Source organism: Podarcis liolepis, assembly GCF_965112155.1.
Source record: "Podarcis liolepis genome assembly, chromosome: 1".
In the NCBI taxonomy this organism is placed as follows: Eukaryota; Metazoa; Chordata; class Lepidosauria; order Squamata; family Lacertidae; genus Podarcis; species Podarcis liolepis.
In genome coordinates, this window is record NC_139554.1 from 105697877 (window position 1) to 105725683 (window position 27807).

A 27807-nucleotide genomic window follows, 5' to 3' on the forward strand; every position below is an offset into this window, starting at 1 on the left:
ACAGGCATACTGGGAATGGCAGTCCAACAGAATCTGGGAGGCCACAGGTTTCCCATCCCTGTTTTATGAGTTATTGTTCTATCTTGGTCTTTGCCTGCCATCACTTTGCCAATCATCTTCAACCCCTCTAGTGCCGAACTTGTGTGGTAGTGTGCCTGCCAGTTTGGAAACAAAACAGGACTATCCAAAGGCAAGTTAGTGGTTTCTACTTTCTCTGGAGACCAGGTTTTGCCCTCACTGGACCCCCATTCTCTCCAATCAGGTTTTGACCCAATCTGCACAATTGCCTAGAGGAAAAGCACAAGGGAAGTACAATATGCTGCTCCATCTCCTCAATCTTGTCATTGCTAGCAAGCTCAAAGAGGCTGCAGAGCTTGGCCAGCCAAGTTCAGGGAACACAGATCTCCCTTGCTTCAAAGGGTTGCAAGTTTTCCTGAGCTGTGTCCTATCTTAGCTCACTGGAGACTCTGTTTTGGAGTGGGGTGGGGAGCCATTAGGGCTTTCAAATCGTTCTGCTATGAATTAAAAAGAAGGAAATTTTGAGGAGCAGTTGAAAACATACTGATAAATGGAGAGGCCAGGAAAGGGAGCAAGGAAATGAAGGGAATGTATTATTTTTCATCCCTCCCTCTTAATTTCTTGCAGGGGTCCACACCTTCCTGTGTGTAAGATGTATAGGGAAACCATTAAGTGTTCTTCACATTTTATTCATTTTATTCTGCCATGGAACCCAAAGTTAGTGTAAATGTGTTTCTTCCCAGGGGGTCTTATCCAGGTACTGGACAGATCCAGACCTGCTTACCTTCAGCCAGGTGAAGTGCCTTCAAACCTTGCCCTGGATCCTTTCATTATCAATTTTATTACAGCAGTAACCAAATTAGTAGACACTCTGATGATGTATTGAAAACACAGCATTCAGATGAATGCAGGCGAAATGTCAATAAATCAGAACAAAAGCACCCAGGAATTTTGGCAGAGCGGAAGATGTTTATTGCTAACTATCGATTCTGGCTAATCGCGCAGTTGGCAATTGCTAGACTCCCCTCCTTCTAGACATAGGTCAGATTTCCAAATTAATGTTTGTGTCTAACATTTTTACATTTCATTTCTCTTTTCATTACTTGTCACCAACTTTACTGCTCTGACTATTTGTTCTCTATGGTTATTTCAGTTCTTCACAGGGAGTCTGGAGGCAGGAACTACCTTTTGTGATGACATCTTTGCTTCTTTTAGAAGACTGCAAGGCAGCCATGGTTTGGCTAAAATTGAGGGTGGGTGGGAAATCCCCCCTGTTCTGTCACTGGGCCACTTTTTTCATCTAGAAATTAAACAATTTCTAGGACAGGCACACATCAAATGTAATATCATTTTCTCTTATTACACCTGATTTTAGCTAAAAGGCAGAGAAACCTTTTCTCCCGTTGAAACCTTCAGGCATGCCTGTTACTAGGGGGACTTAGCCAACACACTGCTATACCAATATACCAACACAGGACATGATAAATGAAATTAGCAAAACGAAAACCCATTTATGCGCATGATTCCATAGGCGTGAGTGCAGCTGAAGCAAAACAGATCCATTAATATAAAGCCTCAAGAGCAGAAAAGAAATTAAAAACAAATTGTACACAAATGTTCTAGGAAAAACAAATCAAGATGCACCCCTACCCCCCAATGCTCAAGAGGGATGAAATATAAAAGTGCAGCCCTGAAGAATAGCTAGACTAGTAACTGTGAGTGTGGAGTAATCTATCTCCATTTTAAGAGGTGGGGGGGGGAGTCCATATTATAGCTGCTGCAACGTTTTTTCCTTAAGCAAATATTGAACAAACCAGGATACAAGGCAACATAAATGTAATTGGCGGTTGTGTAATAGTCTACCTTTTCTTTGAGATCCGCACATATTTCCTGTTGTTTTCTTCTATTATTAGCCAACATAATTTCTGTCTCATGAGCAGCACAAGCTTCTGCAAGAGTCATTACTGCCTTCAGTAAAAAAGCTTTCCTTGCCTCGGCCCAGTTGAACATCAAAGCTCTCCACTGATTCCTAGTAAAATGGTAGTGGTCCCAAGCTCTTTCGTGAGCAACCTAGAAATAATAATAAAGGGAAGTCAGGATTATTTTCACCCATATGATATAAATCTTTATACTGAGGTAACTTCAAACAATCATTACAAATGAAAGTATTAGAAGCAAAAATGGAAATTATCTGCACCCCCACCATTGAAAACCGCAGAGTACCCTGTCAGGAGTTTCAAGTACTTGTAGGACTGGCTGATTTGGGCTGACCAGGGCTGTGCTAAGGAAACTAGCAGCCCAAAGATACGTTTAATAAAAGGTTCCATTCTCAAGTTGGCAAAGGGATGAGAACAGAGTTACGCACAGAGAACGGAGAGAAAGAATCACCAAAAGACCTCATAATAAGCACTTCTCTTCCCAGAGTAATCTCAGGGATCAATACAATTAGTCGTAAAAAAAACTATAAACACAAACTGTGTCACTTTGTAAAAGGAAAAAGCTCAGGCAAAATGCAGCAACAATGTAATGTGACAGCAACTGGTTCGGGAGTAAAAGAGGCCTTAGATGGCACTGTAATTCTCTTGGATTGTCTTGAAGGGGAGGCATTACGTGAACATTTCATTGTTCAGAAATGACTTGATGCTGTTGTGATTTGCTATGAGCTCACAGAGAGAGTTAGGATATAAATCAAAGTCCATGCACATAAATTAAGTACCACCTATAATTACAAGGGTCGTAAAATAGCCTTGCTGGTAGAAATGGAGTCTTATTCTACAATTAAGTCATATTATAAATCAGGTCTTAATGAAACAAATGGCTATTATGCTGGGCAATTCATATTTCTAAATTTGCTAAGATTCCACTAGACCTGGGATGGGGAAACTGTGGTTCTTCAGGTGCTGAACTACAAATCCCATCAGCCCTGTCCATTGGCTATGCTGCTTGGGCCTGAAGGAGAGCCACAAGTTCCCTATTCCTGTAACATATGATGGTTAAGCTCTATAGTGCCAGGCAGAGAGCAGGATGTTCAAAGGATTCCTTTCTGATTGCAAGCCCCTATGCTCCTCCTCATTCTGGAAGTTGGGTGATGAAATGCAAGGATCTGCAGATGGACAAGGACATTGTGGAAGTCCCAGTGCATATGGGGAAGTTGTATAGCCAGCGTACTAGGAAGGGGAAAGCTAGGCGAGCCTGTTTATCCCCTTCCTTGAACAACCGCCTTGCAAGTAGGCAAGTTGCATCTTAGAACTACCCAGTAGTCATTGCCATCACCACCCCTCTCAGCCCCCAGGTGGGAAGGAATCCGGGGCAAGTACTAAAGAAAGTACTAAAAAAAAGGACCTCAAGATCACACTTGGTTTCCTTGGCCCTCCTGGGGGTGCAAGAAACTTGCTTTTCTCCACCAAGATTCCTCTCAGTTTATAAGGGCTAGCTAGTTATTAGAGTCCCGCCCCAAGTATCTTCTCATTATCTTAAATATTACAAGTAGTCCATCTTCACATTAAGCCAGCAGCACTGCCCTGCGTTGGCCCTGTTTCATTAAATGTTATTTCTTTGTCATTTTTAATTCACAGAAAATGTTGCATCAATACCTATTCAGCAAAAGGGGTGTGTGAGTGAGTGTACTGAAAACCATGCGCTCAAATTCATCATCTTATATGACAAGGACAAATCATGCCTGCAGATTATATCACAAAAGTTGTGGGAAAGGGCTACACAAGCAATTAAAATCAAAAGTAAAAGAGATGCAGGGGAAGCTGAAGATGCTTTTAAGATGGGATATCATCTGGCCTACAGCTGGAAAAGGCAACCAGAACAGGCCCACTGACTCATTGGATCCCAGACTTTGAGTATACAAGCTTCTTCAGATCCTAGTTCAACAAAGAATCTTGAATTCTTGCATCATTACAGTGACCTTGCAACACATTCATTCATTCAATTTCATAAAATTATATGTATAGGTTTTCTGTGTGCTCACAATGTTGAAAGATTATGGATGGTCACAGTACATGGGAAATTAGGACACCCTGTGTAGGTTGCAAAATATTTACAGCAACAATCCAAGATACTAACACAGTTAAATAGCCGTTATGTGACTTTGGGTGCCACATTTTATGCCACCAGAATGGCAGTTGTTGTCTAGTATATACAAAAATCCACCTCCACAGAAAACATGCTAAATCAAACACTCATTACGATACTGAACTAAGTTGCTTACCGGGGCAAGACAATTTGAGCATATAACATCAATTTTGGTCTGACTGCGCTGGCTGCCAAATTGGTTCCTGGGCCCTATTCAAAGTGCTGGTTTTGACCTATAAAGCCTTAAATTGTTCAGGACCACAATAACTCAAGGACCACCTCTCCTCATATGAGCCAACCCGGACCCTGAATTTATCATCTGAGGCTCATCTTCGTGTAACTTCTCTACGAGATGTCAGAAGGGTAACAACACGAGAACGGGCCTTTTCTGCAGCAGCTCCCCCGCTTGTGGAATGCTCTCCCCAGAGAGGCCCGCTTGGTGCCTTCATTACATATATTTAGGGGCCTGGCAAAAACTTTCCTCTATAAGCAGGTCTTTGGCCTTTAACCCTTTGTGGTCTTTTAGAAGTGAGTGGGATGTTTTTAATGTTGTGAACTGCCCTGAGACCTATGGATAAAGGTGTTAGGATATTTCCATTCCACCTTAAAAAGGGAGCAGGTTGTTGTGTCACAGCCTGCGTATTTCCTGTTCACAGGAAGTTTCTCTTTTGTATATAGCTGTTGTTTTCTCTCTGTGCCTAGACATGCAGGCAGGCAGTCATGTTTTTCTTTGTTCTGACCAACGCTGAATAAAGTTGTAAATAATGCTCTCCTGAGTGCATCTTTCGTTGTGCAAACTCTGCTGAAAGGGCGTGCATGAGCCCTGGAATGTGGCAAGCTATTTCTGAGGCTCGTGTCGCTAATTGACTGATACTGTATCTACGGGAGATCGATGGATCGTCCGGAATTGACGTGGAGGCATGATGGCCTTTGTCTCCCTGGCAGTATCACAACAAAAGGGTGGTATGCAAATTAAATAAATATATATATATATATTAAACACACATATACATACATACATACATACAAACATATATACACACACACCTCTTTCCTTTTGGTTTTAATGCATCTATGTGGGGTACATTGTATGTTTGTTTGTTTGGTTGGTTGGTTGGTTGGTTGGTTGAAAGTTGCTATGGGTTGCCCTGGGCAAGATTATGCTACTAACACATTTAATTAATAATAACAACAACAACAACAACAACAACAACAACAACAACAACAACTAAACAATCAATGCTACCACTTACGAGATCTTGCCTAGATTTGTGAGGTAGATGTTTCTGCAGCATATCCAAGTAAAGAGTTCTTCTGCCTTGCATGTCACTAGGGTATTGACTAATAATCACCTGATACACCCAAAGATCTTCCTCACTCCACTGGAAGTTGCTGTGAATGAGAAGAGAACAAAATCAAGCACAATCTTAGCTTTTTGCTGAAAGACAGGTCAACATTGAAACAACAATGCTTCTTTTATACCCAATGAAGATCCTAATCCTAACATGAACCTGAATGCTATTATGTTAGTACACTTCAGTGTGAAGTGACTGGTACAAATACATTCTGGACTGGGACATGGATCTTTGTAAGTGAAACATACAGTGGTGCCTCGCAAGACGAAATTAATCTGTTCCGCGAGTCTCTTCGTCTTGCGGTTTTTTCATCTTGCGAAGCACGGCTATTAACGGCTTAGCGGCTATTAACGGCTTAGCGGCTTTAAGAAAAAGGAAACAAACTCGCAAAACGTTTCATCTTGCGAAGCAAGCCCATAGGGAAATTTGTCTTGCGGAACGACTCAAAAAACGGAAAACTCTTTCGTCTTGCGCGTTTTTCGTCTTGCGAGGCATTCGTCTTGCGAGGTACCACTGTACTTAACATTTCAAGAGCAGTGGTGAAAATTTGAAAGTAGGTCCCACTCTGCTCAATACACGCACAGCTTTATCTGTTCTGGGGCAAGCTCTGGGGGGACAGTTCTGCAAGTATTTCATATGGTGGTTTGAAAAGCTAGGTGTGCAGAGTGCCTATTGGTTAGTGCCTCTGTTATCACCAACACCCATTCTTCCTCCCCCAACCCTTGTGCAGCTTTATTTTTAAAGGAGATGATGAATAACTCACCTGAAGCATGTGGGGAGGGACAAGACCTAAAGCTGTGGCAGCATGACAAAGTTCACCCCACACAGGAGATGGGCCCACTATGGCCTCTGCTAAGTAACATCAAAACAAGAGGGGTTCTTTTAGCACTGTGATCTGGGCTTCCCTGTTTTTTAAGGATCACAGAAACATAAGTCTCAACAGTGCTTACTATTCAACCATAAAAGCAGAGTTCAACAACAAAACAAACTTCCATGGCCAAACTGCCCTAACACATACTAGCTCAGAGGAAAACAAGCACTGATATAACAAAGGAAACAGCCTGCAGCCAAACAAAACAAAGAATGCTGTATCTAGGAAGGCCTCTGGATACAGAGAGCATCCGCTTTCCCCTGCCATTCCAGGAATTATTGCAAGAGTTACACCCCTTGCAAGAGTCACATTTTCAAATAAGTCTGTTGCATAAAAGCAAACAGGAACAGCAAAACAAAATGGAACGCACAGCATGATGAACATTGGCTTTATTTTTATTAAACCTGTCCAAGCTTTAGAGACATTTGCTTTTTTTCAAATCAACTTTTAATTTTTGAAGCTGATTACCCGGTGCAACTGCCCCACCTCTGGCATCATTCCATACCCTTAGGGGTGACTGGAACTTATAGACAGAATGTAGACCTGATCCATATGGTTTTTAAATCGATTATAAAAACTAAGGATGTACAAGATCAGGCCTTTGAGTACTGAACTCTATGTGTAAGTCCTATTTGCATTTTCCACTTAACATGTGATTTCAAGAAAAGCCCAGAGGCAGAGCTATCTGGGCACAATCCTGCTCATAAACCATGCACAACCTCCACACAATTTGAGGCAGGCTTGATTAAAGTGATCAGGTTTTACTAGAACCTTCCTAGTCTGCTGATGGAAGATGAATGCACATTCCAAGCAATTTCCCAGAACCTCTTGCTATGACAGTCCATTCTTCAATCTGGAAGAAAACACCAATGGAATGAATGGTTTACTTCCACTAAAAGCCATTTCAGATCAGGGTGTGAGTTAAGCTCCCAGTTTTCACACAGCGTCTCATCTTAGTCCACCCTATTTTTGTGACTGGAGACTACAAAATTCTAGCTTGCATACTATCTATTGGTGATATCTTCTAACTTCTCATTGGAAGAAGTCTAGATGTGGACCATTTTACAATGATGTCAGCCCAAACTGCTCTCCCCAAAGCCACTTCCTCTTTTATTTCCAACTTCTGGAAATCAGTAATCCTTATAATAGTGGGAGCCATCATTTACAGAAAGTGAAAAGATTTTCAGTAAGGAAGAAAAAAAAATTGAGCTGGAAAGCTGAAGTAGGCACAAAACGAAGGACTTCAAATCCAGCCACATCACACAAGTTATGCAGAGCCTGATCCTATGCACGATTGGTCAAAACGAAGTCCAGCTGTGTTCAATGAGGCTTATTTTCAGGCAAGCACAGAGAGGACTGCAGCCTGAGGGGGTAGAACACAGAAGCATAAAGATGCGAAGACAGCATTCAGATTAAATGTAAAACAATGGAGCAAACATGACACAAGGAAGCAATTATGATGGTAGGAAAGTTGCCAGAACAGTGTTCAGTTTATATGAATCACTTTATATAACAAAAACTTATATATATAAGTTTATATAACAAAAACTGAACAAAAACTTAAGTTTTGTTTCATACTAGGAAAGAAGCACTTAAAAATATATAGGTCCTTATGTAGACTGACAACCTATGTTCAATTAAAGCAACAGCAGCCAGGCACATATTATGCTGATACTGTGCGGTTAATGGGGTCACAGATATCCAAGGGTTATGGATAACTTTCCTCCACTTGCCTTTAATTGTTCTCTACATTAGGGACTTTATGGGCCTTTTCAGGCACTGTGCTAACCTCTTGTTTAGCATTATGTGAACAAGCTTTGGGCTTGCAGGCTCCCCACTCCTCTAATACAGCTGCAAAGGGAGACTGGAACTTTTCACTTCTGCTTTGAAACTAACCAGGCATCTGTATGCACAAGCTCAGGGAACTCTGAAGGTGGGAAGGTGGTAGATCTACTGGTAGAAAAGAAATTTATTTGCTCAGAAGCACCTGGGTACTTGATTCTAAGTGTACAGAAGACACACACACACACACACACCACACCACACCACACCACACCACACCACACCACACCACACCACACACTTTTCTAGTTCCCGGTTTTGACTGGTGGATCTCAAGATTCTAGTAAAAAACAAAGTATGAAGTCTGGTTTGTGAACAAGATAGTAACATAACTCCTAGCTTGATCCTGGCTTGTTTGAACTAACCAGCGTTTCTCAAAGTTCAGATGTAACAGGAACCCCAGGGTTGTTTAAAAGCACAAGTGAAAGCTTCCAATCTCTTCCTTACAGTTGCACAGGGACGGGGAGAGCACATGACCCCAAGGCTCATTTTGTTTATGAATACAGTGTTAAACCATGTGTTAGTGTCTGAACTGGCCTTACATTGTGTAGCTCTGGATCCAATTGTATTCTTTTTGTTGGCCTGAAGCATCCAGATACATAATAGAACATCAAACATCTAAAGAGTCTTATTGAGAGTTGAATCACAAAAATAGCCTTGTCACCTTTCTAGCATATAGCAGAATACCTAACACAGATTAATTTCTGCAATGTGCAATAATAATTATCCAAAATCTTTTAGGATAATGTGAATTTCTAATCTGTTGGATATTGAGTTTGGAGAAGTTACAAATGTAACTTTATAAAGAACATACAGTGGTACCTTGGGATACAGACACTTCAGGTTATGCTTCAGGTTACAGACTCCGCTGACCCAGAAATATTACCTCGGGTTAAGAACTTTGCTTCAGGATGAGAACAGAAATCGTGCTCTGGCGGCACAGCGGCAGCATCAGGAGGCCCCATTAGCTAAAGTGATGCTTCAGGTTAAGAACAGTTTCAGGTTAAGAACAGACCTCCAGAACGAATTAAGTTCTTAACTTGAGGTACCACTGTACACCAATGCCTAGATAAGGTAAAAAGTAAAGGACCCCTGGACGGCTAAAGCCAGTCAAATGTGACTATGGGGTGCAGTGCTCATCTCGCTTTCAGCCCGAGGGAGCCAGCGTTTGTCCACAGACAGCTTTCCAAATCATGTGGCCAGCATGACTAAACTGCTTCTGGTAAATGGAGGACTGTGACAAATGCCAGAGCACACAGAAACGCCGTTTACCTTCCTGCCGCAGCGGTACCTATTTATCTACTTGCACCGGTATGCTTTTGAACTGCTAGGTTGGCAGAAGCTGGGACAAAGCAACAAGAGCTCACCCCGTCACGTGGATTCGAACTGCTGACCTTCCAATTGGCAAGCTGAAGTGGCTCAGTGGTTTAGACCACAGCGCCACCCCCGTCCCCAGCCACCAGTGCCTAGACAGCCATAGCACTGTAGTACATCATGAGAGAATGATGTAATATAAATGAAAATCAATTATCCCTAGAATCATTTCTATCCTAAGGTACAATCCTTTTTTCTATTAAGCTAGGTATTTGATGTCTGGATTTTGTCAGGGAACAAAACAAAAGAAAAAAGAGTAAGGAAAGGCTGTTCTTCATTACTGATCCAGCTAAAAGGATTTGATAACAAATTATCTTCCAAATATTAAGTGTTAGATGGTGCTCAGACATAAGACAACAACGCATACAATGACTGAGAAACTGTATGTCCTTATAGGCTATTGTCTTAGAATTTGTTTATAGTGACGAGAATGCCTGCTCTGATTAGAACCATTTTTTCTCCAGAGGTTTCCATTAAAGAGAAAATGTGCGATCCTCCTTCCCATTTCCAGCATGCACAGCACTTCTCTGTCTCTGACCTTATGAGTGCATCATTGTTGGTAAGATGCACAGCTTTCCCTTTGTAAAGGTTTGGCAAGTCATTGCTGCTGTCACCTCAGCCCTCAGTCTACACAGTTGTCTGCTGTGTTTGCTACCAATGGGCAATGTAAGAATCCAGTGGTGGCCTATTTGTTTTCTGCTTTGCAAAAGTAATGCCATGTTGGCGAAGAAGTTCTTTCTTTCTTTCTTTCTTTCTTTCTTTCTTTCTTTCTTTCTTTCTTAACCATCAAATGAAACACCAGAGAAAGGGGGGGAGGCCACAAAAGGAGTCAATCAATTAGAACACAAAGGTGACGCCATTGGAGCGGAGCAGCCCTTAAAGAATAAAAATAGAGTTTCTGTTTTCTGTTCAGAGAGCCGTCAAAAGACATACACTTAAGTTCAACTCCCTTCAGTCTAGATTCATTTTCTTCACAAAGTATTCAATACACAAAGAGACCAAATGGAACAGGCCATGGGCCAGGGCTAACTTCAAGACAACAAAATACAATCCATCCAAAAGACAGGCTAAAACCAGTTCCTACAGAACTCAAGACATTTTAATGACTAGAACCACAGTTCCATGCCCCAACAAGGCCTGTCTTCAATAGCAGGAAAGAGGGGTACATATGATAGGGGTACATAAATGGAGCACAGTGGTAGACCTCCTGCTTGCATGCAGGAGAACCCTGGCTTAATCTCCAGATAGAGCTGGAAAAGACCTGCCAGAAAGTATTGAGAGGCTCTTCCAGGCAATGTAATTGATAAGAACTAGATGGATCAATGGTCCGACTCAGTTTAAATCAGCTTCTTAAACAGACTGACATAATAGAGGGCACAGAACATTTAGAGAATGTATCATTAGCCAAGGAACTAACCAGAGCACACTTATTCAGAAGGAATACAAGGAACCACAACAAAGGCAGGGCACTCAAAAGGGAAGAGAAAGCAAAGTATTTATCTACTATGAAAACTGACTGACAATGCCATCCTAACCCCTGATTAGTGCGCTGCTGGAGGTGAGAGGAGTATCCCTCCATTGGACTTCACTGGGCTCCATTCTGAGAAGCCCCTGCTATGCCTACTGAAAGTACACGTGGTTGAGAAGCTACCACCAGGATTTCCACCAGCTGTAGTCTGCACAGGACCCCAAAATGGGTCATTACAGAAGGTTGGTTGGAGCAGAGCCAGCCATGGATCTGCTGTATCCAAAGCTGCTCTATTCTGCTTGTGATCTGGGCCCCTTTGCTGAACCTGTTTAAAGGGGGGGGGGGCATCTTCCATCTTGGCTGGCCTGAGTGGTAAGGCTTCAGATGCAATAGTGGCCTTGCTCTGCTGTTCTCCAGCCCAATTTAGGACTCCCGTCTGTCTGTTTTTGCTCAAAGGCTTTTAATAGTTGGAATGGCTAACTTAACCTGCCAACATGTTTACTCTCTTATTCAAGGGAAAAAAACACAAGCAAAATAATTACATCTATCTAGAGCATGGCTAGGTGCGACATCTTGAGATGATGTAACCAAGTATGACTTGTGCACAGCAAATGAAGAAACAAGTCTGAACTGTACTATCCTGGGCCAGTTCTCCAGGGAGAACTACATGTTACACTTGACATGGATCTCCTGTCAAAACAGCAGCCCTGGATCAGATCCCTTTCCCCATATTCTTCTGCTATTTCCATACTTCAGCCAGAGATAGCCAATGATGCTGAGTAGGGATAGAGAAATGCAAAACATAGTGTCAAGAGACATAGGTTTAAACCTTATGGGGAGAGGGGCATGGACTTAACACAGGGCTGCAATTTTTAGCAGTAGCCACATGTATCTAACTCTGGAATCACTAGTATTGATGTCCCAAACGCAAGTGCTTGTTTTCAGTTTTCAACCTTCAAAATTTGCACTTCTCCAAATTTTGCAATGTAGTTCTCCACTCAAGTAATGTACAGAAAAATGTATATATTAAAGTGTGCATAGAAATGCATTTATCTGTGGATATGCATTCAAAATGTGTTACGCAGAGAAAACAGAAATATATGGGGAAATATGCTTTGTGCGTATTATACAAAATTACATACAAAATGTGCATATTAAGAGAAATTTGTCCTAAAATGCTGACAAATTTTCATGAGAACTTTAAAAAATGCTAACATGCAGAAAGGTGGAGGAATGAACTTAAAATTGGAAATGAGAGAAACTGAAATTGATATATTGGCCCAAACCTAGTGGTGACAGAACATATTTGACATCCCGAAGTCTAATTTTTAAATGAAAAGTCTAAAAATATTTAAAATAGAATAAACATACAAATGTCAGGTGCACAGCTTTTTAAAATACTTGAAAAATCAAAGCTCACATTCAAGAGTAGCTGAAAGGAATAGGAAAATATTCTGCTATGGCAGTTTTCACATACTGTCACTTTAAAACTGAACGTATCAACCTAAAGGGCAGGCCTAATGGCTCTCTAAAGCGAGAGGCTTTACAGGAGCTTCTTTTCAGATCATAATACCAGAAAGCAATATATCTTCCTGGACATAAAGTGCATCGAGAATCATAGCAGTTTCTTTAATTACATTTTAATATATCAAGTGGCAGTATTAATTGGGAGCAGATTTAGTGTCAACGTTGAAATGTAATTTGGATCCATACACAATTCTAGCTCAACGTAATTTTTTTAAAAGCATGTATCTCAAACCACTGCCAACCCTTTGTGGTCCTCATTGGTTTTAGAGCTTTGCTATTCCAAGGAGTCATTTGCATAGCCATTGAATGGTGCAGATTGTTAATCATTTTTTCAGTATTTTTTATCTAGCCTAAAACATAGGTCTACTCTTAATGGTGTTGGAGCAGGCTCAGTATTACAATTCAGAAAAGTGTAATACCCGCTTCTCATCCTTGCTGGAGATGGGGACATGTCAGGGTGAAGGTTGGTGGTGAGAGCGACTTTCACCAGGGCTTCCTCAAACCTGGTACAGGCCCCAACAGTGAGGTAAGTAGAGAAACAGTTCAGTCTGAAACTAGGTTCTCTACATCCAACCTAGATCACATTACAAAGCTAAACACAGTTCTCCCAGACACTTGCTAAAGGAAGACTTGCTATTCTCCTCTACAAAGGCCTTCAAGGCTGCTTTAAACATATGTACATGGATGCACGAATGCACACACTCCTCCCCCATTGATTTTTCCTTACAAGCGCCCCTCATCCTTTACTATCTTGGCCACGGGTAGGCAAACTAAGGCCCAATCACCTTCTAAATCCGGTCTGCAGACAGTCCGGGAATCAGCGATTTATTTATTTATTTATTTGCTCAACACACAACAAAAAAGGACAAAATAACCATAGTGAAAATATCATCAGTCGTGCCATACATAGAGAATTAATATAAATTTCAGCGTGTTTTTACATGAGTAGAATGTGCCCTTTTATTTTAAATGCATTTCTGGGTTATCTGTGGGGCATAGGAATTCATTCATTTTTTTCTTCAAAATATAGTCTGGCCCCCCACAAGGTCTGAGGGACAGTGGACCGGCCCCCTGCTGAAAATGTTTGCTGACCCCTGATCTTGGCAAATAGAGGTTTGGGAACTCAGTTTTGCCACGTGACAAGCAGTGCTGCCTAGGGATAAGTAGATGGGTAAGTCCAGTCCATGTTGCTTCCCATGTGTCCATTCACAAGCCCAATCTGTTCCCTTTTCATATTGATCTGAATTCTTTTCTCTCTCTCTTAAAAACACACATTTAAGTAGGTATTTTCTCACATTTGCTGAATTACAACCAACATCATTCCCGGTCATTGGACATGCCTGCTGGGGTTTATGGGAATTACCATTCACCAACATCTGGTAGTTCTCCACTCCCGGCTTATTTGGTAGCCTTGCACAACTTCCTGTCTCTCGGTCACTACCCTGAGCTGCTTGGCTAAGGGGAAAGATCCAAAAGAAAGAAATGTAGTGTAAAGCTATCATAGAGGTGTTAGTAAGGCATTCTTTTCACATCCATCTTTAGGGAATCTATGCCTTGTTTATAAATGCTGATCTTCTATATGCTGACTGCAAACTGTCCTGAATCAGGCTAATCCCCATTAAGAATCAAAACGAGAAAGTGCTACCTTAAATAACATGATCTATGTACACACATTAGGAGTGAACCAAAACACCACCACACCAAAAATGTGTTTCAAATATGAAACTTGGCACTTACTTGGAACATAGCTCTCATTTTTCCATTACGGAAAAAAATAATCTACCACCATTATTTGGTTTCAGAACTGAAGCTTGGCAGTGCGCCTATACACAAACTCCCGCAGGCAGCTGCTTTATATTTCCTCTGAATCAGATTTACCCCAAGCTAATCCCTGGCTTTACACCCTCTAAAGAACATAAAAACCTCCTATGGGAAGTGACCCTCCCCAGACTGTAATCCCCTGCTACCCTCTATAATAGGTAGGACAATGTAAATTTGATGAACCGTTTCAATGAATTTGCAGCCAGACAAACTGCAACAATAACTCCAACTGAGATGTCAGCTTCCCCATATGTCAACCGTGTCATTGTTGATTGCTGTACCAGAAACAGCTAGTTATTGAGCTGGTACAGTAGAATTCCTTGACACAGCCCTGAGTTCAAAGTACTTTAGAAGAGGTATGAATAACTTGGAAGCAGTTTAGATACCAGAGACATCACTTATTACAATGATTTTTTTTCCCAGAACAGTGATGTCAACAGTGGGCTGATTCAAATGATCGTATCTCAGCTAAATAAGCACTGATATGAATGTGCCTAATGAGGGGCATGTTGCCCCTTTGCTCCTCCTTTTGTGGTGGAAGTAAACAAACCAGGATTTTTTTTCATTAACTATAGTTTCCCATTTCGTTGGAACCAGCTTTGGAACCAGCCAGGATATTAAGCTATGGTTTGAAGTTGACTTAATATTCTGGTTTGTTTGGAAACCATCAACCAGAGTTTCCTGGTTTGGGCAAATGGGACACTATAGTTAATGGCAGGCTTCTAGGCTTGTTTGTTTGCATGCTCACACCAAAAGAAGAACAAGAGGCTGTGTGTGCAGCCAAAAGGCTCATTCCTGTCTCAGCATATTAAGCCAAGATATGATCATCCAAACACAGCCATCTGTTGACATAGGTTAGTTGCCAACGAAAATTTGGCTCCAGGAGCGTAGTCAGTAGCATACTACAAAAATTTTGGTCTCATCCTATGCTCGGCTGTATCTCATCGTTTTGCCCTGGCATTATGATCTAGGCCCACTCTGCTTTGGAGGAAGAGTAGCTGCAGCAGCACTATTGCAATAATGCTGTGAAGAAGCCCTAGCAGAAGGTACTTACATGATTTGGGAAACTCGTGGAAAGAAGTGGAGGCAGGGCTGGGCAAGGACTTTGTAGAGAACTGTCAATTGCTGCCCCGAAAACCACATGCCCAGCACTCTTTTGTGTGTGTACATGTTCCCCACTCCAGAAAAGAGAATTTGTTTCTGTTATTTTTTCTGCCTGCAAGGTTTAATGGTGATGCACTATGTCTATTACTTACATTTGGCTGTAAATGCAGGATGTTTGATCAAATTGCAAGCCTAGAGGTACCAGAAGACAGAACACCTTAGGCAAAAGGTTTTGATGACCCAAAAGGTTTTATTATATTTTTACTACCATGGGGACACCAGTTGCGTTTTCTCCTCCAAGGCATGAAAATGTCTTCAGCCTTCTGTACTGTAGTGTATAAATGACAAGAGCCCTTCATTTTTGCTACTTTTTGTAATCAGCAACACAGTCCACTTTGAAAATCATAGGACTTCTCTTGTGGACAGAATGGAGAATCTAGGTACTCACCCATCCTAAGACCTAGATTTTTAAGTCTAACGTGCTATTTAGTTCTACTCAAGCTTTTGTTCTCAGGGTTAAATAATCAAGCCAGCGGGGAAAGAAATTATGAGTATGTGAACCCTGCCCTGCAACCTGACATTAAAGTAAAGGACCCCTGGATGGTTAAGTCCAGTCAAAGATGTCTGGGGTGCAGTGCTCACCTCACTTTTCAGGTCGAGGGAGCCGGCGTTTGTCCACAGACAGCTTTCCAGGTTGTGTGGCCAGCATGACTAAACCGCTTCTGGCACAACGGAACACTGTGAGCATGGAAGGCATGCCAGAGAGCATGGAAATGCTGTTTGCCTTCCTGTTGCAGGGGTACCTATTTATCTACTTGCACTGGTATGATTTCAAACTACTAGGTTGGCAGGAGTTGGGACACAGCAACGAGAGCTAACACTGTTGCATGGATTTGAACCGCCAACCTTCTGATTGGCAAGCCCAAGAGGCTCAGTGGTTTTGACCACAGCACCGCCCGCTTCATCCCCATCATCACTCACTGGAGTTGGGATGACAACTACCTACAGTGAGCAGCTTGCTCTGGTCTTGTAGGTTTCCAACATGGTGCAGATTCCTGGTTTCCTAAATCATGTCTGGAACTTACACAGGGACAGCAAGTTTCCCTCTGCAGACACACTCCATCTCATGGAAGGCAACAAAGATAGTGACAGGGGGCAAAGCTAGTAACCCCCACTCTTACCCTCCCTCCCTTAATCCAGGGAGGACTGTGTTGCACATTATAAGAAGCAGCAAAAATGGTGTGTGGGTGTGTGCATGATGAAGTTTCAACTTTTTGCCTCTTATTGTAATGGGTAAAGCACCTCTGTCTCCTACACAGTTTTATTCCATTAGGATATTTTAAAAATACTAATGAAATCACAGTTGAGTGGCTTTTCCACCAGATTAGACTTGGTGCTTTTTATGTCTGACACAGCTTCTCTCTGATTGCAACAGCATCAATTACTCTAAGTAGAATATCATACTCCTTAGCACTATATACTGCTGGTCTTAATGTTATTATCATTACAATTTTGCATTGATGTCCATGCGAAATGTCTACCAACATTGCCATCCTATTTACTTTGAAATATATCCTGTCAATTTCAACTGAACTTCCTCTATTTAAGTTGAGGCAGCAACAGTGGCGTAGCGTAGGTTGTCAGCACCCGGGGCAAGGCAAGTAATTTGCGCCCCCTAACCCGTGGATTTGCGCCCCCTAACCCGTGGATTTGCGCCCCCTAACCCTAACCCCCAGATGTTGCGCCCGGTGCGGCCGGCCCCCCCTGCACCCCCCACGCTACGCCACTGGGCAGCAATCCTATACTCACTTACTTGGGGGGTAAGCTCCATTGGAATAGACATGTATAGGTTTGAACTGCAAGGCTGTAATCCGAAACATACTTTCCATGGAGCAAGCCCCTTCATACAAAGTGAGATTTCCAAGTAATGTACAGGACTGCATTTTTTTATGTGATGCAATACATAACAGTGCTTTTGTTGTTGTTGTTACAGTACTTAAAAAAAGGAGTACACACAGTGCTTTCGTCAGAGGGTACTCAATGGTACACAGTATGGCACCTCTTTTTTGTTGTTAAAATGTGTGGCACTTGCTTTAACAACTTTATGGTGAGTACCGGCACCTATTTTTCTTTTTTTTAAGCACTGAATACACCCCCAAAAAATCCATCCACTCTATTTGGTATTTTTTTTTCTGAAGAAAAGTACAGAATGTACTGGAAACCCAGCCAGATGGGCGGGGTATAAAGAATAAAATTGTTGTTGTTGTTGTTTAAAAGTTTAGCTTAGAATATAAAAAACCCAAGTCAGACTGGAGATCATCAGGAGCTGCTTTTACAAGTTAAGCTAATCTATGATGACTTCATAATCAGATACTGTAGATACGGTTTTAATTTTGTTTGGCGCTTAACAACTTCCTATGCTTGTTCAAAATCTTCTAAGTTTTTTTTTAAGGTTTACTCTGGCTTTTACAAGATGTATGGCTGGGAGAAAAAACAGATATGAAACAGTTTTTTCAGGAAAAGGTTTAACATGATAGGTATAAGGAGTATTTAAAAAACCCATTAAGCAAACATTGCCCGCTGTCTGGTGTTTCCTTTTCTTTTTCCACAGCTCCTGTTCACTAACATGTGAAGCAAGGCTCTCCCCCATTCCCAAAATATATTTCTTTTTCTTGCGGCAGCTTTCCTTCTGGCAACTTTCAACAGTGACAGAAGTAATGGAATTTCTACATGAAAGCTTTAGTGATGTTTTTTCCATTGTGTGGATAGCGCCATTAGTAGCTATATGGCACTGGACTTCATGGCATCTGAGTGGAGTCAAGGAGTTTTCTGTGCACTTTTGGTTCCTGTTTGAGAGCAACAATATTGGTTTTGTCGAGCTTCTTAACTAGTGCATCCTCTATGTCAGCAGTGGGAAATCTGTGATCTTCAAGTTGCTGTGGGCCTACTCTTCCCCACCAGGCCTCCAGAACTGCTTCTTCTTATGCAGTGTGTGTGTGTGTGTGTGTGTGTGTGTGTCACAGTGAGGTAGAGGTGGAACAGAGGGTGATGTGACTGCAATACAGTGAGCCTGGGGGGTTGGGGGACCTAGCAGTGAAGCTCAGAAGGAGAAACCCAGGGATGGGGGCATCAGCAGGGGGAGGAAACTGAAATGGATGGAACCAAAAATGAACAGAATTATGAAAAGGGGAAAGAATTTTTTTTTAAATGAAAAGAGAGGGACAGGCCTCTACAAGTGATCAGATCTAACCTGTGCTGATGGAGGGAGTCAAAACAGAGATGGGAGTGAAGTGTGCGTGTGTGTTGTGCAATTCTGCAATGCTGCGCACTCTCCCAATGTTTAGCTCTGATCCTCTCCACCACTAGCATACAGCCCCTGGCAGATTGTCCTGGAGGGAATGGGACCCTTAGCAAAAGAAAGCTTTCCCTGCCCTTGCTCTAAGCCTTCCACGACACCAGGGACATTCACAGCCCAGTCCTCTGCTCCACCGTGCAGTGACAGCGGCACGTGAAGTGACATAATGGTTCCAGCACTTACACAAGGAGACAATGCCTTCCCTTGTTGCGTTTCTGGGATGCGACAGTAACAAACATGCAGTTTTTTATATCCCGGTTTTCTGTGTGATACAGCCAAGGCGTCATTTGTAGGAAATAAATTTAAAGTGGAATAAGAGAGGTTAAGGAAGGGGTGTGAACGCATACAAAGAGGGTAAGAACATGAAGCTGTCTTATACAGGCAGACCACTAGCTCACCAGGCTTCCCCAGTCTGATGCATTCCAGAGCTTCTGGCCTACAACTCACATCAGCCCAGCCAATGTGGCTAGCAGTCAGGGATTATGGGAACTGTACTCCAAAATATTTAGAGGGCCCCATGTTGGAGAAGTCTAGTTGATTCCAAAGGTCTATGATTACATAAAAGAACAAACCAGAGGCCATATATATATGACTTTGAGGTCAAGCATTATGACTGTGGTGAAACATGTCAAGCATATTACACTGATTATTGAACACACCAAATATTTAGATAGTAAACTGAAAGGGCTTGGACATTTACTGCCAAATCAAGAAGAAATATTGGAATGTTCTAGGCACTTCCTTGAAGACTAAGTGTTCTTCTTAGGACCCTTTTATGGATACAGCCAAGCAGAAATTGTTAATGTCACAACTGCCCTCTTGTCTAAGTGGATATAGTACACAAAAGGCACATGGGCTGCATGACTAGAGGCTTTGGTGATGCTCCTAAGATAGTATAAAGACTCTTTTTAGTTGCAAGCCAGCATGCTTTAATTGTTCCAGCAGTCAACTGGTATGCATGTAGGCTAAGAAAATAAACATATTAGAAAATGGGATTTCAAGCTGTTTATTCAATTCATTCTTCATGTTGGGGATTAGCAAATGCCACCATTCAAAAGGCCACAGAAGTACTCCTGTTTGTACAACATCAATATAAAAATGTACTCGCAGTTCATATTTGTATTCCAGAAATAGGAGGCTGGGGTAGTAGAAATGACAAACTTGCCTAACATTAAAAAGTCTTTTGAACTATTATGGTTCAAGTCCCTGAATTTGTGACAGCAACTAAGTCACACCACATTGGATTAGGCTTTTCCCATCATGCCTACCTATCTGCATATAAACACAGGATTGTAAAAACTGAGAAGACTGCACTTCTTAGTGAAATGGCGCAAAGGTGTAGATTTAATAGTTGTATGAGCAACTGATCCAGATTTCTTCAAGTAAAATAAAAATAATAATTTCAGTATGAATTAGCATAATTACAAAATGGGGTGTGGAATGAAAGGACTGCATCCATAGCAAACACAAAGGCATTTATCACAGACCATACTTCTGGTGATTTAACCCTCTTGAATATTTCGCTTATTGTTTGAGACAAGGCACTTTAGAAAGAGACCGTTCTCTCAGCTGTGCAAACAGTTACTGACTATTTAATCCCCTAGAGCTGGACAGAAAGTCAACTAAGCCACTGTGTTGAACAAAAGAGATGTAATGTAAATCCAACCCCCCTATCAGAAGACTTCAATACCCAAACGTTTTGCTTAGCCCTTGAAGAAACATGACATCAGATTCTATTACCTTGATATGACTTTTAAGTCTTGATCAATCTCTTGGAACTTCAACCAATATTCATCTGCCAGTTTGTGAAATTCTGTCAACACTGAAGCCTTCAAATCAGGATATGGGCATTCCAAGGCCAATAACTGTGGTGGAATCTCGCAAAAAAGTGCAGGCCTCTCTCCTGAAGAACATGCCAGTGCCTACAATAAAAATCAGAAGTCGTTAACCTGTAAATTCAGTAGAGTTCTTGTTCATGCAATTAAATTCAAACAAATGAATGCCTTCATATTCTTACTTCATTGGTGCACTCTTCAAGCTCTCGTTCCAAAGCTTCTTTCTCCAGATTAAGTTTTTCCAAAACTACTTTCTGTTGTTCCTTCACAAATGCAACCTGATTTTGTGAAATATTGTGATATAAAAGCATCATTGTGGCTGGCATTTCTCACTACTTCATACATTGCATTTTTATTCTCCCTCCAACCCACTTCAATAAGCTCAGGAAGCTTCTCCCCATCAGCTTTAGCCTCACCGTGAGGATCTGCCTCACTCGCAATGCACATCAGGCTGTGTGTGACTGGCCCAAGGTCAACCACTGAGCTTTCTGGCAGCGTGGGGATCTGAAGCTGGCCCTCCCAAGGCCCTAGGTCAACATTCTAGCCACCATCCAGACTGGCTCTCCCCAATGGCATAATTCTGTTTAACAGGTTCTGCATTCCTATCTGCAGAACAAGAAAATATGGGTACAGGTGACTGACACAAGCAAACAAACCAACCTGTTCCAACACTGCATCTGGGTTAAATTGATATTCTGGGCATTGGTAGTTGGCCTGCCATTCCAATAGGCGGTACCTCAAATCTTCCCTAAGCTGCCAGATAGGTTGTACTGTGTTTGCTTGGAATGTTTCCAGTTCCTTTGATAACTGATACTCTATAATAAATTAAATACAAATTAGGATCGTTGCTTGGGTTTAAGAAAAGACAATTAATTATTAGTGTGCCTTTTCCAGCAAATTAATTCTCTTAATTAAACAACAACAACAGGCTTGTCAAAGAATAAAACAGAGTGAGCACAGTATTCCTGCCTATCCATCTCCTTTTGGTAATCTTGTGGATGGCCATTGGAGGAGGACTCCATCACTCAAGGCTTGTCCAAGTCTCTGTTTGCCACACTGCTTTTCCCCAGGAAAAACCATGGTTGACTGATGAATTGAACCAAATGGCAACTGGGTTTTTCGCAGATTGCTGTTTGTTCTGCTTCAGCAGTAAAGAGAGTTTTTTCTAGGGGCATGCTGTGGGGCAAACACAAAACCACTTGGACCCGTGCTTTCTAGGCATGGGATAAGTAGAAGCGTGGACAAGCCCTCAGTTCATTCTTTCGAGCTGTTCCAAAGACTTGCTTGTGGGCCCAAACCAATGGCTTCAAGTTACAAGAAAGGAGATTCTGACTATACATCAGGAAGACCTTTGACGGTGGAACAGATTTCCTTGGAAAGTGGTGGACTCTCCGTCACAGGAGGTTTTTAAGCAGAGATTGGATGGCCACCTGTCATGGATGCTTTAGTGAGATTTCTGGATTGTAGGAGGTTGGACTAGATAACTCTCAGGGTCCCTTCCAACTCTACCTCTACCTACCTCTGTGCCTATGAGAAACAGCACTAGATTTCCCTTCTCACTCTCAACTCCACACTTATGAGTAACCCAGCCAGATGGGCGGGGTATGAATTATTATTATTATTATTATTATTATTATTATTATTGAAAGACACCTCATCACAGCCAGGGTTTGTTTTCTTCTGTCCAAGCAAAAGCACCCAGGATGACAAATTGAATGGGTTTGGAGGTGACAAAACCTTCCATCTCATAATATTAAGTTACATTATTCATGTGCAATTTTACTTTGAATCCATCAGCATATAAATATTTATAAAGACCTGGTTTAATCAAGAAATAATATGAGAAAGTACTTACTGAAGCCCCACAAGTCCAAAAGCCATTCACTTCCTTCATCAAAGAAGTTTTGTAGTTCAGATTCTAGTTTTTTCCTAAAATGAAGAATTTTGGTTCAGACATACTCATTTCTTTCATATCCACAGACCAAACAGAAGAAAAAAAAGCCAAGGCTAGTCATTCACTTAAATGCAACTTCATTTCATGATCCATGGAATATTGTATGTCTTTCTTAACATCCTTTTCTTGCGGCAACAAAGTGAACTGAAATCTTCACCAATGGATTCCCAGAAACTAGAATAGTATTTCTCAAGTGAAACAGTTCATTTAGTCCACCTAACATTTTTTCAGTATTTCCAGTGCCGATACCACTTTTTGTACACTGTATCCACCCACAACGTTCTCTTTCTCCCTTATTCTTCGAATTGCTTTGGGGTGGGGGCTGATTTATTCCTAGGCTTTATGCCTTGGCCTGACTGCCCATAATGATTATGCTTCTTCTGTATTCACTCTCCATTTTGCTATGCCTTTCCTACACCAGAATCCTAGTACAAAATGCAACAAACCCATATTTGACTCAATCTGGTCCGCTATTGCCAGGTGCACATCTATATTCCATCCTAGTATATCACTCCTAACTTCTCACATCTAGTATCTTCACTTTCAGCTACCCAGCTTCAACCTCCTGGCTGAAATTGAAGAACATTACCACCTTCTCTGCATCTTCTAGCACCTCCTTTCTTGCCTCGGTACTGCATTAGGCCATCCACAGATTCAATCTAGGTTGTGAAAAGCCTTGTCTGTGCTCGAGTTCCCGTACATGACTTCTCAAAAGATGTGTAGGAGCAGTTATAGGGCTGCAATGTCAAGGATCCTCACTCTCTCCTGAACAATATGTTTTGGGAGGAATACAAACTTCTGGCTTATGATCACTTTCTAGCCTTTTCTGCTCCCCTTCCCACCATGGAAGCCATCATAAATCAGTTTTGTTCTCTAGAAGTCTCTTCAGGTGGGAAATCTATCTATAGCCTACTCCTATGAACTGCAAGAAGTCTCACTTCCTAGTTCTCAGAATTACCTCGGCCAGCCCAATCTGCTGCTGCAATTACGAGTACCAACCTGTGCTCAAGTCCATTCTCATATACTGGTGACCCTGTCCTTCAGAAGCATAACCTGCTACCCAGGTCCCTCCTTCTCCAAAAGTCATTTCCACTTTTCTGGCTCCTCACAATATCACAGGAACATCCCTGTGGTTGCAGCACTCTATTGCTCTCAACTGTGGTAGACTATTTGCTACAGCAGCCATCCTGTCTCCGTACCCCAGTAAGTACAGTGGTACCTCGGGTTAAGTACTTAATTCGTTCTGGAGGTCCGTTCTTAACCTGAAACTCTTCTTAACCTGAAGCACCACTTTAGCTAATGGGGCCTCCTGATGCCGCTGCGCCGCCAATCCACGATTTCTGTTCTCATCCAGAAGCAAATTTCTTAACCTGAGGTACTATTTCTGGGTCAGTGGAGTCTGTAACCTGAAGCGTATGTTACCTGAAGCGTATGTAACTCGAGGTACCACTGTAGTGTCAATCCATTCACTGTCCAGAAGTGGTATGCAAATCAGATCTTCCATCTCCCCTCCCCGACTAATTCTGACATGACACAGATATTTCCATTTGGTATGTTTTCAGAAGGCTAAAATTCACCAACCATTATATGCTCAATTATCTTTTAACAGATATCTGTTAAGCTATGCCTGCTGCACCTTACCCTTGTACTATCAATTTCTGAATTGCTTGATCAAACTTTCCCACTTCTTACCGGCTTCTATGCAGTCTTTTGTGCTCTGACCACCACACTTGATTATGCCGCTTCTGCAGCATTTGTTCTTTGTTGATTTTTGAAGCGTGTTCAGTCTTTTTAATCTAGGTAGAAGATTATTTTTAAAAAAGTAAGTATAATAAATTTATAATTTTATATAAATATAAGATGAGTTCTGTGGGCCTCTAAAATTGTTTCTTCAAAGACAAGGCTCTGGTTGCTCCTGTAGGTCAATGGCTCATGAATAATCAGAACCACAGTTAAATTAAAAGGAAATTTGTTCTAGAAACAAAGGCCATTTATACACTGCCCCAATCTACCTCATGCTGTACCAGCTGCTGCTCTCAGCTTTGCACATCCAGCCACCAGCTGCCATTCAAGTGTAACACAAAACTCACAAATGTCAGTAATCTAGTCCACTATTTATGTGTAGAAACCAAGAAAGTAATAATAAGTTACCTGTTCACTCACAACCAATTTATGTCTATTTCAAAGAAAGCCAAATATTAATTTTAACGTGCCTATAAATATACCAACATGGTATATGTCTTCCAACCAAACACTTAGAACAGTGTAACAAAACAAAACCGGCTATATAAAGCAAGTAACCAATAACTAAGCGGTTGTTGGTTATACCAGCCTTCTCCAGCCTTGTGCATTCCAAAGGTTTTGGACTACAGCTCCCATCATCCCTGACGATTGGGGCTGATGGGAGTTTTAAGGCCAACATCATCTTTGGGCACCAGGTTGGGGAAAGCTGGCTTAAATATTTCCAGCTTTTCTTTTGACTCAAATCAAAACTATAAATCAGGATCCCATCTATAAATGTGCACTTTGACATTTACTGCATGGTAATGGTGTATGTGTGATTCTGCTGTTCAAACCAAAACCACTGCTTATAATTATTATGATTTAGTTACCTATTATTTTCCTCTCTTCCTTGGAAATTTATTTCATGATATTTTATTTTTAAATCGGTTAATTACAGTTATATCCCACGTTTCCTCCAAAGAGCTTAAGATGGTACACATGCTTCTCCCTCTCTTAATGATAGTCCTGGTCCAAGATCACCCAGCAGGCTTCAGGGCTGAGTGGTGATTTGAACCCTGGTCTCCAAGGTCCTAGTTCAGCACGTTAACCACTGTACCACACTCTGCAGAAACAGGACTTATCTTTCCTCCCCTGAATGCCTCCAAAATCAGAAGGGTTGGGATGCCCTCTGGAATGAATTAGGATGGAGGGGCAAGAGGAAGAATGGGAATTCTGTCACATCCAGTGGTGCGATATTGGATCTTACCATAGTATTTCATTGTTCAAAGTTTTATCGAGTGCACAGAGAACAACGATATTGGGTGGAATTGTATAAAGTTAATAATAAAATATATGAAAGGGTTTCCGCGGGGAAACAGCAATAAGTAAAGGCAAAGGTAAAGGGAACCCTGACCATTAGGTCCAGTCGCGGATGACTCTGGGGTTGTGGCGCTCATTTCACTTTACTGGCCGAGGGAGCCGGCGTACAGCTTCTGGGTCATGTGGCCAGCATGACTAAGCCGCTTCTGGTGAACCAGAACAGCACATGGAAACGCTGTTTACCTTCTCGCCGTAGCGGTACCTATTTATCTACTTGCACTTTGATGTGCTTTTGAACTGCTAGGTTGGCAGGAGAAGGGACCAAGCACCAGGAGCTCACTCCGTCACGGGGATTCGAACCGCTGACCTGCAGGATCTGGAATCATAGGCAAAGCCAAGTCTATAGGTTTTTGCACTCCTTTTATCGCATACTGATGTAATTACTATCATTACCACATCCATTCCAGAAGAAGTTGACGGTAAGAAGTAACCTTAGTGACACCAGCTCTTTTGAATGAGAGAAAGCAAAACATTATCCAAAACATTAAGTGCACACACACTTGAACATATTATGACAGCAGCTTTCCACTTGGAAACATCATGTGGAAGTGTGTTACTCGGGAAAGATGTGGTAATGCATTTGGCATTCAGACCTGTCTATGGGGTGGGAAGCACCATGTAGAGATTGTGCAAAGCTCCCCAAACCATTGCCTTCTACCCAGGAACTTCCTGCAGTGCTGATTTGGCAATTCAGCTGTAAAGCAGAAACACAACTCTTCTGCTGGGATCTTTGTGTCCATGCTTAAAAGTACGTTCTGCTTTGGCACAAGGATTCTCAGTGTGCTGACGCTGCTGATCTTTCATGCAGACTGTAATGTCTCTGTCTGTAGAGCCGGCAGGGAGGGGATCAGTGACAACTTTCAAGGGAAACAGCGTGAACTGGCATGAGTACTAGAGCTAATTGCAGCAGCCATTGGGAGATGCTTATGGGGACAGTGAAAACACATCCAATCCTGGCAGGATATACGGTATGCACTCTACAGCTTAAGCAACAAACAGAGCATCTGCAGAAATGACACATTCCAGTTCCAACAAAAGTACAGTGTGATGTCATTATTTTCCCCATGGGGGGAAATGCTTAGCGCTCTCCATTATCACTGTGACTTGACTACTGCTCTCTCTCTCTCTCTTTTCTATTGTGCGCTCTCTCCTTTCTATACTTCCAGTGTTGCTTTAAAAATGACACACTCCTTAAAAAACAACCAGGCATGTTCTTTTTCTACAGTACATGATCCTAGGACTAGCTTTCTGCCCTCACACTGGCTGACTAGATGCCTATGGGAAATCCACAAGAAGGATTTGAGCACAATAGTTCTCTCCCACTCGTGATTCATGGCAACTCATACTCAGAGGTACACAATCTTGGGACACAGTCACATGACTGGCAAATGCCAAGAACTATGAATGGAAACAGGAAAATACTGTCTAATTTGAAGTGTGACCCTTACCATAGCTCATTCTCTCACCCCCTTGGCTAATGCAGAATAAAAACGGAAAAGCCTAGAAATATGGGGATATTCCTAAAAAGCCTTCCTAAAGAACCATATATCTGGACACAAATGTTGCTTCCAGCTCCTTCTCTTTTCTTGCTTGTATAAATCAAAAATAATATGTACTTTGCCCCTACAAGCACAAAACCAACAGAACCAGCAAATTTAAGTTTCCAGGAATAATGGCTTTAGTACACTTACAAAAAAACGAACAGCACTGATGGGGTCAGCGCCATGAAGCACGGTTGCCCATGATGTGCCAGAGACATTTTGAGAGAGACACCATGTTTGTTTACTTATTTCAAAAAGCTTTTGATAAAGCCCCTCACCAAAAACTCCAGAGTAAGCTTGGCAGCCATATAATAAGAGGACAGTTACTGATTAAAGAACAGAAAGAGGAGAATGGGAATAAATTGTCAGTTCTCAAAATGGAAGGGTGGAAAGCCTCTGCTTTTTAACTTGTTCATACATTATCTGGAGTTGGGGCAAGAAGTGAGGTGGCCATGTATGCTGGTGTTAGGGTAGCAAGAACAAAAAAAAAATATGTGAGGATTTCCAAATGGATCTCTTCATACTGAGTGAATGGGTATTATACTCAATCGAAACAA

At 41.8% G+C, this 27807-nt stretch overlaps 2 protein-coding genes across 7 annotated transcripts in view; both read right to left on the reverse strand.

Annotated features, from left to right (window-relative positions):
- CCDC148 (coiled-coil domain containing 148) overlaps positions 1-27807 on the reverse strand; it is a gene marked incomplete at its 5' end in the record, with an annotated part of 101770 nt that overhangs the window by 38377 nt on the left and 35586 nt on the right. For all 6 annotated transcript variants that reach the window (XM_083494004.1, XM_083494001.1, XM_083494000.1 and 3 more), the window contains 7 exons: positions 1882-2088; positions 5355-5493; positions 20559-20740; positions 20836-20931; positions 21314-21468; positions 22509-22582; positions 24300-24403. In XM_083494004.1, the coding sequence (XP_083350130.1) occupies positions 1882-2088; positions 5355-5493; positions 20559-20740; positions 20836-20931; positions 21314-21468; positions 22509-22582; positions 24300-24403 (957 nt within the window). The remainder of the gene's footprint in view (positions 1-1881; positions 2089-5354; positions 5494-20558; positions 20741-20835; positions 20932-21313; positions 21469-22508; positions 22583-24299; positions 24404-27807) is intronic.
- On the reverse strand, positions 5979-19297 carry LOC310703172 (uncharacterized protein). The gene is made up of 3 exons (XM_083495319.1): positions 19002-19297; positions 13834-13993; positions 5979-10418 (listed from the first exon to the last, which is right to left on the reverse strand). The coding sequence occupies exons 1-3, from the start codon at positions 19103-19105 to the stop codon at positions 10377-10379; spliced, it is 306 nt and encodes a 101-aa protein (XP_083351445.1). The 5' UTR covers positions 19106-19297; the 3' UTR covers positions 5979-10376.

Coding starts and splice junctions, on each gene's coding strand:
- LOC310703172 (XM_083495319.1), bottom strand. CDS start 19,105: ATGACGCCTTGGCTGTATCACACAGAAAACCGGGATATAAAAAACTGC. Junction 13,994..19,001: donor GGAAGGCATTGTCTCCTTGT/GTAAGTGCTGGA, acceptor CTTTCCCCTTAG/CCAAGCAGCTCAGGGTAGTG. Junction 10,419..13,833: donor TTGGTTGTAATTCAGCAAAT/GTGAGAAAATAC, acceptor TTATTCTTTAAG/GGCTGCTCCGCTCCAATGGC.